Raw genomic sequence first — 18912 nt, forward strand, 5'->3', positions numbered from 1 at the left:
GACAGGCCTCAGTAACATTTTCATAGCAGCAGTATAGGCAGAGCAGCACATTAACATTTCCCTTACAGCAGTATAGGGAGAGCACAGTATTTGTAACATTTCAGTAGTAGCAGTATAGACAGACCCCAGTAATATTTCCGTAGCAGCATTATGGTTAGAGCCCAGTATTAGTTACATTTCAGTAGTAGCAGTATAGACAGGCCCCAGTAACATTTCCGTAGAAGCAGTATGGGCAGAGCCCAGTATTAGTAACATTTTAGTAGTAGCAGTATGACAGGCCCCAGTAACATTTCCGTAGCAGCAGTATAGGCAGAGCAGCACATTTACATTTCCGTTGCAGCAGTATGGGCAGAGCCCAGTATTAGTAACATTTCAGTAGTAGCAGTATAGACAGGCCTCAGTAACATTTCCGTAGCAGCAGTATAGGCAGAGCAGCACATTAACATTTCCATTGCAGCAGTATAGGGATAGCACAGTTTTTGTAACATTTCAGTAGTAGCAGTATAGACAGACCCCAGTAACATTTCCGTAGCAGCAGTATAGGGAGAGCCCAGTATTAGTAACATTTCAGTAGTAGCAGTATAGACAGACCCCAGTAACATTTCCGTAGCAGCAGTATGGGCAGAGCCCAGTATTAGTAACATTTCAGTAGTAGCAGTATAGACGGACCCCAGTAACATTTCCGTTGCAGCAGTATGGGCAGAGCCCAGTATTAGTAACATTTCAGTAGTAGCAGTATAGATGGACCCCAGTAACATTTCCGTAGCAGCAGTATGGGCAGAGCCCAGTATTAGTAACATTTCAGTAGTAGCAGTATAGACAGACCCCAGTAACATTTCCGTAGCAGCAGTATGGGCAGAGCCCAGTATTAGTAACATTTCAGTAGTAGCAGTATAAACAGACCCCAGTAACATTTCCGTAGCAGCAGTATGGGCAGAGCCCAGTATTAGTAACATTTCAGTAGTAGCAGTATAGACGGACCCCAGTAACATTTCCGTAGCAGCAGTATAAGCAGAGGCCAGTATTAGTAACATTCCAGTAATAACAGTATACACAAACCAAGGTAATATTTCAGGAGTAGAAGTATCGGCAGACCGAAGTTACATTTCTGTTGCAGAAGTATAGGCAGACCCCTCTAACATTACTGTGGCAGAAGTATAGGTAGGCAGAACAGAGTTATATTTCTGTAGCAAAAGTGTAGGCCAACCCCAGACACATTGGTGTACCATGAGTGCAGGCGAAGCCCATAAAAATTATTTGGATTACATTGTAGGCGAGGGCCAAAAAAATTGGTGTACCGACAGTACAAATGTACCCCAGAAAAATAGCCCATGCCCAACCCAGAGGGCAGGTGAAACCCATTAATCGCTTAGCTTACTGTGGCTTAATTTGTAAGTAGGCCTGGAGGCAGCCCAGTTAAAATAAAAATCGGTTCAGGTGAAAGTTTCAATGCTTTGATGAGAATTGAAACGTATAAATATTGTTTACAAAAGTTATATGAGCCTTTTTGGCCACCGAAAATTTGCCCGTTCGGGGTGATTACGTGAGGTTTCAGGAGGAGGAGGACGAATATCATACACAGATTGACAAAGGTAAAGGTCCCAATTTTTTATGGTGATAGAAAACAATGCTTGCATCCGCGGTTGCAGCGAAAATAATCCTAAGGTACCGCTGCTGTCCACTGGCGGAGAAGAGAAGTCTGGGGAAATCCAGGCTTTGTTCATCATTATGAGTGTAAGCCTGTCGGCACTGTCAGTTGACAGGCGGTACGTTTATCTGTGATGATTCCCCCAGCTGCACTAAACACCCTCTCTGACAAGACGCTAGCGGCAGGGCAAGCAAGCACCTCCAGGGCATACAGCGCAAGTTCGTGCCACGTGTCCAACTTTGACACCCAGTAGTTGTACGGAGCAGAGGCGTCACGGAGGATGGTCGTATGATCGGCTACGTACTCCCTCACCATCCTTTTATAGTGCTGCCTCCGACTCAGCCTTGACTGGGGAGTGGTAACACAGTCTTGCTGGGGAGCCATAAAACTGGCAGAGGCCTTGGAGAGTGTTCCCCTGCCTGTGCTGAACATGCTGCCTGATCTCCGCGCCTTCCCTGCTACTTGGCCCTCGGAACTGCGCCTTCTGCCACTAGCGCTGTCGGATGGGAAGTTTACCATCAGTTTCTCCACCAGGGCCCTGTGGTATTGCATCACTCTCGAACCCCTTTCCTCTTCGGGAATGAGAGTGGAAAGGTTCTCCTTATACCATGGGTCAAGCAGTGTGTACACCCAGTAATCCGTAGTGACCAGAATGCGTCTAACGCGAGGGTCACGAGAAAGGCATCCTAACATGAAGTCAGCCATGTGTGCCAGGGTACTTGTACGCAACACATGGCTGTCCTCACTAATAAGATCACTTTCAGGATCCTCCTCCTTCTCCTCCTCCTCCATAGCCCATACACACTGAATGGATGAGAGGCAAGCAGCATGGGTACCCTCTGCAGTGGGCCCAGCTGTCTCTTCCCCCTCCTCCTCCTCAGGCTCTTCCCTTTCCCCTCCTCCTGCTCAATGCGCTGAGATATAGACATGAGGGTGCTCTGACTATCCAGCGACATACTGTCTTCCCCCGCCTCTGTTTCCAACCGCAAAGCGTCAGCATTTATGCTTTGCAGGGAACTTCTCAACAGGCATAGCAGAGGAATGGTGACGCTAATGATTGCAGCATCGCCGCTCACCATCTGAGTAGACTCCTCAAGGTTTTCAAGGACCTGGCAGATATCTGCCATCCAGTCCCACTCCTCTGTAAAGAATTGAGGAGGCTGACTCCCACTACGACGCCCATGTTGGAGTTGGTATTCCACTATAGCTCTACGCTGCTCATACAGCCTGGCCAACATGTGGAGCGTAGAGTTCCACCGTGTGGGCACGTCGCAAAGCAGTCGGTGCACTGGCAGATTAAACTGATGTTGCAGGGTCCGCAGGGTGGCAGCGTCCGTGTTGGACTTGCGGAAATGTGCGCTGACCCGGCGCGCCTTGGCGAGGAGGTCTGACAAGTGTGGGTAGCCTTTCAGAAACCGCTGAACCACCAAATGAAAGACGTGGGCAGGCATGGCACGTGCGTGAGGCTGCCGAGCTGCAGAGCCGCCACCAGGTTACGGCCGTTGTCACACACGACCATGCCCAGTTGGAGGCTCAGCGGCGAAAGCCAGCGGTCGGTCTGCTCTGTCAGACCATGCAACAGTTCGTGGGCCAGGTGCTTCTTCTCTCCTAAGCTGAGTAGTTTCAGTACAGCCTGCTGACGCTTGCCCACCGCTGTGCTGCCGCGCGACACGGACTGCTGGCGACGTGCTGCTGCTGCCAAATCTGGATTGCGAGGCAAAGGTTACGTAGGAGGAGGAGGAGAAAGGTTTAGTGGAGGTGGCATACACCGCCGCAGATACCAGCACCGAGCTGGGGCCCGCAATTCTGGGGGTGGGTAGGACGTGAGCCGTCCCAGGCTCTGATTCGGTCCCAGCCTCCACTAGATTCACCCAATGTGCCGTCAGGGAGATATAGTGGCCCTGCCCGCCTGTGCTTGTCCACGTGTCCATTGTTAAGTGGACCTTGCCAGTTACCGCGTTGGTGAGGGCGGGTACAATGTTGCGGGAGACGTGGTCATGCAGGGCTGGGATGGCACACTGTGAAAAATAGTGGCGACTGGGGACAGAGTAGCGCGCGGCCGCCGCCATCATGTTTTTGAAAGCCTCAGTTTCCACAAGCCTGTACGGGAGCATCTCCAGGCTGATCAATTTGGCTATGTGGTCATTTAAAGCTTGAGCGTGCCGGTGCGTGGTGGCGTATTTGCGCTTTTGCTCCAACGATTCTCTTAGCGACAGCTGGACGCTGCGCTGAGAGACATTGCTGGATGGGGCCGAGGACAGCGGAGGTGAGGGTGTGGGTCCAGGCCAGGAGACGCTCGTGCCTGTGTCGTGAGAGCTGGGTTGTATCTCAGTGGCAGGTTGGGGCCCAAGGGGAGAGGCAGTGGTGCAACCCGGAGGCGGTAAATGGCCTTCATCCCACCTTGTGGGGTGCTTGGCCATCATATGCCTGCGGTGGTGGTGAGGCTGGTGGTGGTGGCTCCCCGGCTGATCTTGGTGCGACAAAGGTTGCACACCACTGTTTGTCGGTCATCCACAGTCTCAGTGAAAAACTGCCACACCTTTGAGCACCTTGGCCTCTGCACGGTGGCTTGACGCGAGGGGGTGCTTTGGGAAACAGCTGGTGGATTATTTGCTCTCACCCTGCCTCTACCCCTGGCCACCCCACTGCCTCTTCCAACCTGTCCTGCGGCTGCAATTGCCTCCCCCTCTGAAGACCTGTCCTCAGTTGGCTTATCACACCAGGTGGGGTCAGTCACCTCATCGTCCAGCGGCTCTTCCTCCGAATCCTCTGTGCGCTCCTCCCTCGGACTTACTGCCCTTACTACTGCCTCACTGATAGACAACTGTGTCTCATCGTCATCGTCCTCCTCACCCACTGAAAGCTCTTGAGACAGTTGCTGGAAGTCCCCAGCCTCATCCCCAGGACCCCGGGAACTTTCCAAAGGTTGGGCATCGGTCACGACAAACTCCTCAGGTGGGAGAGGAACCATTGTTGCCCAATCTTGGCAGGGGCCTGAGAACAGTTCCTGGGAGTCTGCCTGCTCCTCAGAATGTGTCATTTTCATGGAGTGAGGAGGCTGGGAGGAAGGAGGAGCAGCAGCGAGAGGATTCAAAGTTGCAGCAGTGGACGGTGTAGAAGTCTGGGTGGTCGATAGATTGCTGGATGCACTTTCTGCCATCCACAACAGGACCTACTCACACTGCTCGTTTTTTAATAAAGGTCTACGACGTGGACCCAAAAATTGTGATATGAAACTGGGGACCCCAGAAACTTTCCTCTCTCCTAATCCCGCAGCAGCCGGCTGCGATTCACCTGGACCAAGAACTGGGCCTATGCCCACACCCTCACGTGGAACTCCGCGTCCTTGACCGCGTCCACGTCCTCTAACCCTACCCCTACCCCTCAGCCTGGTGGATTAAGAATCGAGCAGACACTGAGCGGTGTAAAAATTTTTGTGCATTATTGCCGCACAGTTGGTGGCTGCCAGCAGTTATATAATGCAAAATGAAGTCAGAGATAAATTATAAGGAAGGATGCAAGCAGGACTAGCTGTGCAAGATGCAATTGTGATGCACCTGAAGTCCCACAGGCCACACAGTCAAATGCACTGGGTCACAGGTAGCCATAAAAAGGATTTCTTTTTTAATATCTGTTTTTTTCAATGCAGTGCAGGCTATACAGCGTGTATTGGACTTTCCCTCTATGGGTGTCTGTCACCATACACTGTGCAGGCAGCTCACGGGTAACATAGAGCAGTGTAAAAAATTTGTGGTTTCTTGGCGTGCACTTGGAGGCAGACAGCGCTTACGTTACGCTAACTGCACCCAGAATAAAATTTAACTGAAGGTTGCACGCAGGCCTTGCTGTGCAATACTGAGGTACTACAACTTGCAATGAGAAAAGGCTCTGCCCCCATCCTGCCTCCCCTCATTGCAAATAGTGCAGAGGAGGTGGAGAGTTGGCGGAGAGGGGGCAGAGAGGGAGCGGGAGCTCAGAGCACTGCTCCCAGCTCTTCCAGCCTCCTCCCCTGCAGAGTGGGACGCCGTATATTAGCCGGCGTGAATACACGGCCGATATACAGTTGTCTGAATAAGCCCATAAGATTAGGACCACAATGGGTATGTTTCTAAACACAGAACAAACAGGGGTATCCATTTTGGGATGGAAATGCACATTTTTATGTGCACTATAGAAAAAAAACTTGTCTTTAATATGACATATTTGTAACTATATGAAATTTTATTTTTTCTCCTTTAAATTCCATTGACTCCTAAAAAACCCTGTGGGGCCAAAATACTCATGACACCCCTAAGTAGATATATATAGGGGTGTATTTTTTTTAAATCAGGTCATTTGTGGGGGTATCCATCATTTTGATACTTATGAGCCTTTGCAATCTTGGCTTGGTGTAGGAAAACAACATGCGGCTGCTGCTAACGTTAACGAAGCACTTTTATTTACACTCAGCCTGTCACGCTGTGGATGATTCTGCGCTAATAGCCAAGTTGGAAACATTGGTCGGGCACAGCGTCATAGCACTCATCAGTTACAGCGTATCCTGGGAGCCTGCATCTGTGTGCTCTAGGTATTCGGGTCATGGGCGTATCTAGAGGGGGTGTGCTCGCACCTGGAGCCAGGAGCCCTAGGGGGCCCATAAAGTCTCTCTTTCCCATATTGCAAAGCAATACTATCAATGAAGCTTTATAGTTGGGGACCCAGTTCCAGACCTCGTACTGGGGCCCCGCAGCTTCAAGTTACACCTCCGTATCGGGATAATGCTAGGCCATTCCAACCAGCCTGTGTAAGTGGTCGCTGCTAGTTGAAAAACAGCAGGCAGGCAGGCCCCTGATGTGTACTTCAAACCAGACAGCAGCTGACCCCCAATTACACAGGTCCGAGGCTTGCTATGCAGCACAAAATACCTCATTGAACTGCAGCACTCCACGTGGGCTGAGATACACGCTCCACATAGGATGTGCAGTATTCATCCATGAAGATCCAGGCCAACGTTTATAGATGGAGCAACAATCGGGGAGCAAAGAACTCCAATGGACGTTAACTTTAAAAGGACGTATTTGTTTATTCAATGCATAGACACAGCAACACTTCAACTGCTTTATAAAGACTGCAGATACCGATCCGAATGTGGTCGTGGCTATGGATTGAATAAAGAAATATGTCCGTTTAAAGGAAACTTGCATGGGACTTTTTTGCAAGCGACTGAATGAATGCTGCTGCCGCTGCTGCATGTCTAAAACTTAGGCCGCCTGCAGACGAGCGGGTCGGATCCGGCAGCGAGAATTCTCGCCGCGGGACCCGACCCGAGAGCCTGCAGGGACGAGTGCGTACTCACCCGCGGCCTCGGCTCTTTCATGTGGCGGCTGCGGCGCAGCCGTCGCATGCGCAGACCGGAGCCGGCGGCCGGGTGAGTGCGTGCCCCGCACAAAAATAGGACATGCCGCGGTTTGTTTGCCGCGCGAGATTTCGCAAGGCCAAACCGCGGCCATCTGCATAGGAGTGCGTATTGTAATGCACTCCTATGCAAACTTTCAGTGGCGGAAATCCCGTGGCGGGATTTCCGCCCGTGTGCAGGCGGCCTTAGTCTGATGTTTCATGCACCACCAGGCATAAGGCCTTGTCTATAAGCATTCCCCAACTGGCAGGAACTGAACCTACCTGCCTATTCCTCTCCATGGAAGAACTGAACCTACCTTTTTTTTTAAAAAAAAAATAAGCCACAGCAGCATCCAATTAAATTTTGGCAGGCCGCTGTTTCCCCCTTCTGTGGGCTGCATTAATAATGAGCTCCATTAAAAATAAAAATGATCCACTCTGTGGCTTCTCGTGAGAAGTTAGCGGAGGACGCATCTGCCCACTTCAAGCTGCAGCGCAGACTAACTAACATTGCCGTCAAGCTCTGGCATTTATGATTCTAAATTGATCACATAACAATTCAGTGATATCAGCCTGCCAAACACCTGGCTCATTTGCATACACTGTGTATGCATGTGAATCTATCTATCGTGTACATTATAGATATAGATTATTTATGGATTATAGATTTTGTGGATATAGATTAGGGATAGATTTTAGATGACATATCTATATGACGAAAGCCCTCACTGACTCACTGACTGACTCACCACTGATTCTCCAACTTTCCGATGTCGTAGAAAAATGAAATTTCGCACAAGCATAGATTATGTCCTGAATAGGAAAAGTTAATGAGTCCCAACTCGATTATTAAATTCTAAGTGCAAAAGAAATAGCGTCCAAATTTTATGTTCAGAATCTAATTCTCTCACTTCCCGATGTCATAGAAATTTGAAATTTGGCGCGAGCATTGATTATGTCATAAATAGGAAAAATTAATGGGTCCCAACTCGATTATTCAATTCTAGCACAAAAGAATTAGCGTCCAAATTTTATGTACGGTATCTAATTCTCTCACTTCCCGATGTCATAGAAAGTTGAAATTTGGCGCGAGCATTGATTATGTCATAAAAAGGGAAAATTAATGGGTCCCAACTCGATTATTCAATTCTAGCACAAAAGAATTAACGTCCAAATTTTACGTACATAATCTAATTCTCTTACTTCCTGATGTCATAGAAACTTGAAATTTGGCACAAGCATTGATTATGTCATAAATTGAAAAAGCTAATGGGTCCCAACTCGATTATTCAATTCTAAGTGCAAAAGAACTAGCGTCCAAATTTTATGTACATAATCTAATTCTCTCACTTCCAGATGTCATAGAAACTTGAAATTTGGCACGAGCATTGATTATGTCATAAATAGGAAAAGCTAATGGGTCCCAACCCGATTATTCAATTCTAAGTGCAAAAGAATTAGCGTCCAAATTTTATGTACATAATCTAATTCTCTCACTTCCAGATGTCATAGAAACTTGAAATTTGGCACGAGCATTGAATATGTCATAAATAGGAAAAGCTAATGGGTCCCAACCCGATTATTCAATTCTAAGTGCAAAAGAATTAGCGTCCAAATTTTATGTACATAATCTAATTCTCTCACTTCCAGATGTCATAGAAACTTGAAATTTGGCACGAGCATTGAATATGTCATAAATAGGAAAAGCTAATGGGTCCCAACCCGATTATTCAATTCTAAGTGCAAAAGAATTAGCGTCCAAATTTTATTTACGTAATCTAAAATAGTGTTTCCTGGGTAACGCAAAGAACCATGCAAAATGGTGAACATATTTTTTTCCTCGGTATCTCTAAAGTAACCACGACTTCATAAGATTTTCAGTGTGAACACCAGATAAACAAGAGTACCAAATTAACTCAGGCGAAGCCGGGTATATCAGCTAGTATATATATATATATATATATATATATATATATATATATATATATATAGATGTTATATATAAATATGTAGATTCTATAATTTATGCTATTTATATAATAGATGTATTTACAGATAATCAATAGATCTATTATATAATCAATATAGATGATAGAATCTACATATATATGAATAATCTAAAATCTATCTTTAATCTATATCCATAAAATCCTTCATCTAGATATAATGTATATCTATAATCAACATTATAGATAGATAGATAGATAGATAGATAGATAGATAGATAGATAGATAAATATATAATCTATGTACGGCAGAGAGTGCTAAAACAGCTAAATCGTAGTCCTAAACTCTTTCTGATAACCTGCGCGTTGCGAGTTCAATTCCCTGCTTGGTTCAGTTAGCTAGCTGGCTAAAGATTAACTCAGCGGCTTTCTATCCTTCCCAAGGTCGGTAAAATGAGCACCCAGCCTTTTGGGGTGGGGGTAATAAACGAATGACTGGAAAGCAGTGCAGAATAAGTTGGCGCTATAGAAACAGCAAGATTTACATATATATATATATATATATATATATATATATATATATATATATATATATATATAGTTACGTATGTATGGCGGAAAAAAAGGCCTGCTGTACGTTTTAACTTCTTCCGATGACCATGCTGATCTATCATTATTCTTACTAGGGCTCTTAATGCCAGTCCACTGGAAGGCCATAACCCGCTATGGGGTCGACGCCAACTTTCCTCATTTTAGGGAAAAATTCCGTCCTTCCCCACTCGAAATGTGGCTAGCCAAAAATATCCCTCAAACCGACCGGCGCACCTTCAGAGGCAAACCAGTGATTGTAATGTTATCGCCTGCTTAACCATCCTGTGTTGGGGGGTGACGAGTCCTGCAGACACTGCAAGCCTAGGATGCGTGAGCACGGTACACGAGGAAGGAATGAGGATGTGAGGGGGGGCAGTTGAGAAGGCGGGGCTATGCAAAGGTCTTAATGCTCCCTCAGTGTATTGTTGATGCGTCCTGAGGCTGCCTGAGCTTGTCGCCTCAAGGGTTGCAAGCTTGCTTTGTCCACTCCGCACATTGACCTGGTATTGCAGTACCTCCAGGACCCCCTTTCCTATAGCTGCCTCCAAAAGCAGAAACTACAAGCAAGAGGTCCAGCGCAGCTATGGCTGCTGCTAACACTAATGAAGCCCTTTTATTTAGGCCTCGTTCACATAGGCAACACGGCATCGCTGCGATAAAATCATAGCGATATTGCATCGCTGGTCTGTGCAATATCACCGCGACTTATCGCGGTGATACCATGACTTGTAGTGCTACAAAGTCGCATGTGGTGCTACAAAGTTGCACGACTTTTTTTAGTACCACATGTGAGGTGTTTCGGGGGAGGCTTGAAATATAAGCCCTTTCCCAAAAATAAGCTGTAGCTGAATAAGAAAAAAAAAAACCCACATACATCACCTGTCCCGCGCTGTCACCCTGGCCGCATCTTCTTCCCGGGTCCCCGGCAGTGATCTTCTCCTCTTCTGGCCGGGGATTCAAAAATCCCCGCCTCATGGAAGCGCTGGCTGTGATTGGCTGACGCTTAGCCAATCACAGCCAGCGCTCGATGAATGGCAGTGATTGAACTGGCTTTGTTCTCCAAAGCAATTTTTTATGTTATAATACAACGAATACAATGTCAGAGATATATTATTTGTCATTGGAAAATAACATATTCCACACACTTTTTTCCTTCAATTTTTCCGGAAAAAAATGGCTTTGGAAAAAATCTAAGATCTAAGCTAGCCATTGCTAGGCACCAAGCAGAAAGAAAAGCAAGTTGGTCAGAGTGAGTGATCAGAACTATAAGGCCATGCATGCTCCTCTGGGTAATTTATGCAAATAAGGAGCAACAAATAAGGAGGAACAATGCCACCTATGGGATGGAAACATTCCTTCAAATCAATGTACGACTTTTTAACAAGTCTGTAAAACAATGATTGGGAATAGGAAACCGAGCCAGAAAACCATACACAGACAGCTGTTTCGGGGTGTTCGCCCCTCATCAGTGTACAGTAGGTTTCTGGCTTGGCTGATGAGAGGCCTCACTCTCTTTACAGGTGTCTTCTCACACTGGGTGCTCTGGGTGAATCATGGCCCGATATCGCCCTCGCTAATGTGAAGGAGCCCTGATGGAAAGATTTGCATTTCTTATGTATTTTCGACCCACTCCTGGTTTTGGCTCACAAAATACAGTTGTCTGAATAAGCCCTGAGGGCGAATGTGTATTTCTCCCTTTATGCAGCTGTGAAAATCATGGCTGCATAACGGGTCAAACGAAACTACTGATTTCACTTGGATTCAGTAGTTTTGATTTAATTAACTCTTTTCTTCGTTCTAGGACGTACCCTATTTTTCCCGCAGGTAGGGAATACTACGTACAGGAAAGATCGGGCAGCACCTATCTCCCCACGTTTTTTTCAAATTCCTGCCCTGTGACACAGAGTTTGAGAAGCCAGGGAAAGGGAAAGAAATTCCCATCGTTCAGGTGCAACTACTCTCCGTGCCCTAGGGTGGTCTCAGATGGCTGTAGGTGCAACTATGCTCGCAGATGCGGAGTGTAGTTGCGCCAGAACAAGTTTTTTTTCAACCTCGACAGCCGTTCAAACTCTGCACTATAGTACAAAAGGTTGAACAAAAAAAATAGCAGGAAGATAGATGCTGCCTGATGTTTGCTGGACATAGTTAATACTATGTTCGAAAAAGATAGACCCCATCTTTTCTCGTCTGTATAATTAATGGGTGAAAAGACCGCTGATGAAAACGAAACCGCTAAAATCTATTGAAATCAGTGGTTTGGTTTTGTCATGTTATGCGGCTGTGATTATCACGGCCGCAAAAGGAGACAAAATCACGTTCTTACGAAAGTACTGCGAGAAAGATAGGGCAGGACCTATCCTTATTTTTTTTTTCAAACTTGCACGCTAGAGCTTGGAGTCTGAATAGTCCAAAAAAAAACGGTTCATGCACTTTGTAATGGGAAGCGTATTAGTGCACGCACCCGTGTGTTCTTACCCTAGGGGCGGGTTCACACGAACCTATGTGCAAATACGCTTGCTGCAGCGCAATGTTTTGCGCATGAAGGTAGGACGAGTTTCATTTGCGCGCGCGCGTCTATGCGTAGTACTGTCCTTTTTGCGTATGCACGGCCACACTTTTGCAGTGACACAACCCTTCCTTGGATTAAAAGGCTACTTAGCCAAATAATGTCCAGATGTGCACTTTTTGCTGCGCTTTTGCGCAGTGTTTCAAGCATCCCCTTGCGTATTTGTACACCTCCAATATCGAAACGCTTGCTGCGCAATACGCAGAAAGGGCTTGTATAGATGAACGTGTGCATAAATACACTCACCGCAGTGAAGCATACTTGCGCATAAACAAGGTTTGGACATCACTTGCGTGGGACCCCTTATTCAAAGGATGGGGTTCATATTCGTGCGTCTCACAGCGTAAACTTGCGTGCTTTTGTTCACCCGTGTGAAGCCGGCCTCAAGGCCAGCTGACTTTTTTCCCCTGTGTTTTACGCAGGTTACACACACCCTTCTCCTTGCTTTTTTTAACCTGCCATAGACTTCTAGAAACATGCTCGTGAGGACAAACCCATTGAAATCATTGAGTTTTCACGTGCGCAAAAAGCTGTACAAACACGTCTCGTCTGTGTAAGCCCATATAGAGCAGGTCCTATTTTTCTTTCCACACGCATCGGTGGGTTCCGTTTCTGAACATTGCGTGCATATATTTTACGCATCCAAAAACATGCACAAATACGGCTGTGTGAAGAAGCCCTATGTGAATTTCAATGGGTTCCATTCACTCCGTGTTACCATGCAGTAGCGGCCATATTTATGCTAGTGTGACTGAGTATGGCCGCATGTACACGTGCGGGTCGGATTCTGCATGTGGGAGTCCGCAGCGCACTCCGACCCTGTGCCCAGCCGGCATCCGCGCGTACTTGTATTTTCTTCTTCCCTGTACTAGGTATGGTCCACACGGCTTGCCGTAAGACATTCACAGTGCGGATTTCTTTTTTTAAACTCCAGCTTTTACCTGTGGAATCCGCGGCCCATCTGCAATTGAAATTGCGGACGGACCGCGGGTCAGACGGTTTTCATTGACTTTTTAAGAAGCTGTCCGTGGGGAATCCACAGGAAAATGTAGCATGCTGCGATTTTTCATCCATGAGCAGAACCCGCAATTGGTATCCGCTCATGTGCATGAAGAATCTCTTTTGCATTGCACGCTATGGGCGGTATTTAATGCGGGATCCGGGGGCACTTGCTCCGAATTCCGCAATTCAAATCCGCCCTTGTGTGCATTCACCCAAAGAGGAAAAATCTCCTCCCCCTCCACAAAAACTGCATGGACTGAACCAGCAGGGCACCAAACAACGTTTGAGTGGGGATGAATGGCCGTTGTGCGATACAGTGAGCGTCGCGTGGGCCATACCATTCTTCCACAGGGGGAGCTCTAGCGCACAGGACAGTGTGACCGCTCTACGTCTGCTTCCTGCGTCACTTCCAGTGAGGTGAAGGCCCGTTGCTACGGCGATTCGCAGCGAGGTGTAGGCGGCTCCTCCAGGGGGAAGTGACGTGATATTGGAAACCTGTGTTCGAGCGAGCTAGAGATGGCGGATGGCGGCCGGTCGTATATCGGTAAGTTTACTAGACATGAGTTGGGGGCGCTGTTCTGAGGTAACTCCGGCGGGTGTTATTACCGGGCGGTGTACGGGGCTTCTCCCACAGTGCTTGGGGGCTCAGACAGGCTGGGACCTGTTTAATAGGCTGAGGCCAGTGCTGAGGTAACGCGCGGTGATGGCGGCTGCGGGCCGTTAGGGGAGACGTTTCCATAGACGACGCTCGCTGTTAGTGAGCTTAGGGGGGCTGCACGCCATGATTCTTAGACAATCCAGTACCACTCAAAGCAACAGGTTCCCTATGAGCCGGCTGTGCCGACCGCCACCGTCTTGTCATAGACAAGATTAGTGGGGTGGCTGAGGGGATATTTTGGGGGAGGGGGGGGGGTTGGAGGATGTAGCCATGTGCCGTAGGAACAATCATATCCTCGTGGCGCCCTGTATCTCCCGTGCCGCTGCCTGGTCCTCTACGCCCATTGTTTACAGGATGTGTATGTGACATCACAGGCTGCTGCCCCCACCAATGACAGACAAGGGCGATCATGCGCTGTCATTGGCTCCACCAGCCTGTAATCATGATGCCACGGAAGACCCGGAGCTGGGAGAGGTGAGTATGTGTCTGTTAGGCCGGGCTCACACGACGGTCATTTCACTGTGCTCCGTGGTGAAAGGAGGCGATGAAAGTACAAGACTTGGGAATATTCAATGCGTGTGATATGTGCGCCCTGAATAAAATGCAGCATGTTTTATTTCACTGCATAATACACACGCTACAGCCCTATTATCCTCCGATGGCACATAATCAACACTTACGCAATTGTGCATGAGCGCTGTTTATATGCACCGATGCGAAGTGAGAACGGGAAACTTAAACACTAAAGAAACCAGGAAGACTGCGCATGATGGCGTGCTGTATGACACATGGTTTACGGTCGCATGAGCATGGCATGATGCTACTGCGTGGGGCAAGTGTTTTTGCCAGACCAAAAGAAATGGGCAACACTTTAAATACATCAGTTTTTGCAAATCTCATCCACTTTGCTGCCGAGGCTCGGGCTTTAGAATGAATGCGGAATGTCTGCACAACAATTCCACCCCGTGTGAAACCAGCCTTACTGATCCAAATTACTGCTGGTGTGATGGTCTGGGGGGCCATGGTGTACTACAGCCGGTCCCCCCTAATAGTGGGACGAGGGACAATGACCGCTCAGCGATATGTTCAGGACATCCTGCAGCCACATGTGTTCCTCTCATGGCGGCTTCCAGCAGGATAATGCTCGGCTGCACACACAAGGGGGTCACAGGAGTGTCCCCACAACATTGCCATTCTTCTGTCGTCTGCCTGGTCACTAGATTTATTGCCAATAGATAGTGTGGGAGTATCTGGGACACAAACTTCGACAGCCTATGAGTTTGCACAGCAAGTTACAGCAAATGTGGACCAATTTGCTGGAGGATGCTCTATGGAACCTTTATGCCTCCATGCATTACAGAGGTGTTACAACAGGATACTAGAACCTCCATGCCCATATCACATGTTATATCCAAGCTAGAGGCGGTCCAACAGGGCACTAGAGCCTCTATGCCCGCCCATATCACATCTTGTATCCAAGTTAGAGGCAGTACTACAGGGTACTAGATCTTCTATGCCCGCCTGGATCACATCTTGTATCCAAGCTAGAGGTGGTACAACAGGGTACTAGAGCCTCCATGCCCGCTCAAATCCCGTCTTGTATCCAAGCTAGAGGCGGTACTACAGGGTACTAGAGCCTCCATACCCGCCTGTATCACAACTTGTATCTAAGCTATAGGCAGTACTACAGGGTACTAGAGCCTCCATACCCGCCTGTATCACAACTTGTACCTAAGCTAGAGGCGGTACAACAGGGTACTAGAGCCTCCATACCCGCCTGTATCACAACTTGTACCTAAGCTAGAGGCGGTACAACAGGGTACTAGAGCCTCCATACCCGCCTGTATCACAACTTGTACCTAAGCTAGAGGCGGTACAACAGGGTACTAGAGCCTCCATACCCGCCTGTATCACAACTTGTACCTAAGCTAGAGGCAGTACTACAGGGTACTAGAGTCTCCATACCCGCCTGTATCACAACTTGTATCCAAGCTAGAGGCAGTACTACAGGGTACTAGAGCCTCCATACCCGCCTGTATCACAACTTGTACCTAAGCTAGAGGCGGTACTACAGGGTACTAGAGCCTCCCCTCAGGTGTTCAGTTTTCCACAATACAATGATCCTTTTGCTCTGATATTGTACTCATTTATATCAGTGTTACAATCACACAGAGAAAAAGCTTCATTGGATTCTGAGAAATCCTTCCAGATGCTAGCTATTTTTTTGTAAGGCCGATGTGTTTGTAAGGCCGGTTCCACATCGGCATCAGACCTCCGGCTGAAGGTTCTGTCACAGATGTGGCTGAAAATACCAGAAAAAAGAGCGCTGCATATCTGTCCAAAAGCTGGGCAGAAAGCGTGTGGACCGCAGATGAAGCCGTTTGGCTGAGGGGCTTGACCCAGCGCAGGTGTGAAACCACCTTTTAGGGCTCATGTCCACAGCATAAATAGAATTTTAAAAACGCCCGGGTCTCCCACGCATGTAATCCGCGCCCATAGGGAATCATTGGGCACCCGCATGTAATGTAATACCTGCAGATGTCATTTTGCCTCGGCATGCGGATCGATCACACGCGCGGGAAAACAGCAGCATGCTCCATTTTTGTGTGGTTTTCCTGCACGGATAGCTCCCACGGCTTTTCATTAAAGCCAATGGTAGCTGTCTTGATCCGTAATACAGATGCAGTTGTCACTTCATCCGTACCGCGGAAAAGCAGGAGCTTAAAAAAAGTGCATGGCGCATGCGCAGCACCCTGCCTGCGTGCAGGGCAGAAGAAACAAGATCTGGCTGTGACGGAGGGGAGACCCACAGTGTCTGGACAGGTGAGTATAATCTATTTCTTGGGCTCATGTCTGCGGGCCAGGAGGGACCTGCTGCGGGATTCTGCATGGGGATCTGTGCCGGCCCCGAATTTTCCTATGGACACGAGGCCTCAGTCTTTGTTGCAGAGGATGTGGTGACAGGCTGGAGTTCTTCCTGCAGACCAGTTTGTTTTTACAAGGCTGTATCAGTGCTCCACGTGAAATATGAGGCCAGTAGAGTGTGAAGGTAATATTACATGGATGATTAATGATTGAGATGTCAGTGCAAATTTCAAGATACATCAGGGTACAGTTCTGACTGCTTCTGATTAGCTACCTTGGGAATACATGAATTGGCACTGGGCTCACTATGCCTCTATTGCAGACTCCCTGGTAGTCTATTGGGATGTTGTCACAGTACTCTGCTTGAATAGTAACTGATCGGTACCCAAAACAAAGGTGTACAGATCGTACAAACATTTTACAAATCAATCCAAGGACCTGAAAGGTAAAAAGCTGTGGAATATGTTAATAATTATACTTAAATAAAGATTAGTATTGCCACCTTTTTTGTCTTATAGTAAAACACTGGTTTATGTGACCTTTTCATCATGATTTAGAACTGCACATTGCAGTGTACTGTACTTAACCCCTTAATGACATGGCCTATTTTGGCGTTGAGGACCAAGCGATTTTTTTATTTATTTTTTTTTTTTTTTCTTTTCCATTTTTCAAAAGCCATAACTTTTTTATTTTTCTGTCGACGCGGCCATATAAGGGCTTGTTTTTTGCGTGGCGAGCTGTAGTTTTTATCAGTGCCACTTTTGGGTACATGGACAATATCGTAAAACTTTTATAATTTTTTTTATGATAACAGGGAGAGAAAACGCATCAATTCTGACATAGATTTTTTTTTTTTACAGCGTTAATCATGCAGCATACATGACACAGTAAATTTTTTTCTGCGGGTCGGTACGGTTACAACGATACCAAAATTGTTATATTTTTTTTAGGTTTTTACTAGTGATGAGCGAACGTGTCCGTTATGGACACATCCGCACCCGGACACCGGCTTTGCCGAACACTGCAGTGTTCGCGCGTAAAGGTCCGGGTGCCGCCGGGGGGCGGGGAGATGCGCGGCGGCGCGGGCGGCAGTAGCGGGGAACAGGGGGGAGCCCTCTCTCTCTCCCTCTCCCCCCCACTCCCCGCCGCACCCCCCCGCGCTGCCACGGCGGCCCCCGAACTTTTTCGCCCGAACACTGAAGTGTTCGCAAAGTTCGGTGCTCTGGCGAAAAAGGGGCGGGGCCGAACGTGTTCGCTCATCTCTAGTTTTTACACTTTTTTGCAATAAAGCCTTTTTTTGAAAATCTTTTTTTTTCTCTATAGCTGCATTCAAAGTCCTGTAACTTTTTTATTTTTCTATATACGGAGCTCTATAAGGGCTTATTTTTTGTGAGACGAGCTGTAGTTTTTATTGGTACCACTTTTATTGCATTTTTTGTGAGGCAAAATGCTAATCATTTTGCCTCTGTTTTTTAGGGTTTTTTTTTTACGCTTTTTGTTGTACAAAAAAAAGTGTTCAACTTTTTGTACACGTCGTTACGGACGCGTCAATACCCAATATGTGGGGTTTTAATTTTTTTTATGCTAATTTTAGAAAAAGCATAAAGGGTTTTTTTTACATTTCTCTTTTTTTTACTCTTTTCTTTTCACTATTTGAGTCCCTCTGAGGGACTTGCAGCACTGTGCCTATGATCGCTGTCATAAGGCATGGCAGAGCTCCTTATCGCTTAAACAGCGATTATAGGCACAGGCAATACAGGACGCCAGTGTCTGGCGTCCTGTTGCCATGGTGACAGGCCGGGCTCTCGCGATGAGATCGCGAGAGCCGGACGGAGACACAGAGGGAGCGCGATCCCTCTGTGAACTCTTTCCCTGCCGCGATCTACTTAGATCGCGGCAGGGAAGGGGCTAACAGCGGGGGGCGCATCTCCGATGCCCCCCCGCTGTTGCAGTGGGACGCCGGCTGTGACTGACAGCCGGCTCCCGCTGCGGGATAGCGCGAGGTCAGTCATGATCTCGCGCTATCCCGATGACGTACCGGTACGTCGTTTTGCGCGAAGTACCAGGCTCTCATGACGTACCGGTACGTCATGGAGCGGGAAGGGGTTAAGGATGCAACAATTTTTTATTTTTTTGGGGGGGGGGGGGTCATCTCCACTTCTCAAAAGCCATAACTTCCATATGAGGGCTTGTTTTTTTGCATAGCGAACTCTAGTTTTTATTGGTACGGATTTTGCGCACACATATATGTATTGTAAAA

General features: G+C 47.5%; 1 protein-coding gene across 1 annotated transcript in view; it reads left to right on the plus strand.

Annotated features, from left to right (window-relative positions):
- Positions 1-13588: 13588 nt before the first annotated feature.
- LOC136582018 (nuclear RNA export factor 1-like) overlaps positions 13589-18912 on the plus strand; it is a 63179-nt gene continuing 57855 nt past the window's right edge. The window contains exon 1 of the mRNA XM_066582750.1: positions 13589-13673. Coding sequence (XP_066438847.1) covers positions 13646-13673 — 28 coding nt within the window. The 5' untranslated portion in view covers positions 13589-13645. The remainder of the gene's footprint in view (positions 13674-18912) is intronic.

Source organism: Eleutherodactylus coqui, chromosome 11, assembly GCF_035609145.1.
Source record: "Eleutherodactylus coqui strain aEleCoq1 chromosome 11, aEleCoq1.hap1, whole genome shotgun sequence".
Lineage (NCBI taxonomy): Eukaryota > Metazoa > Chordata > Amphibia > Anura > Eleutherodactylidae > Eleutherodactylus > Eleutherodactylus coqui.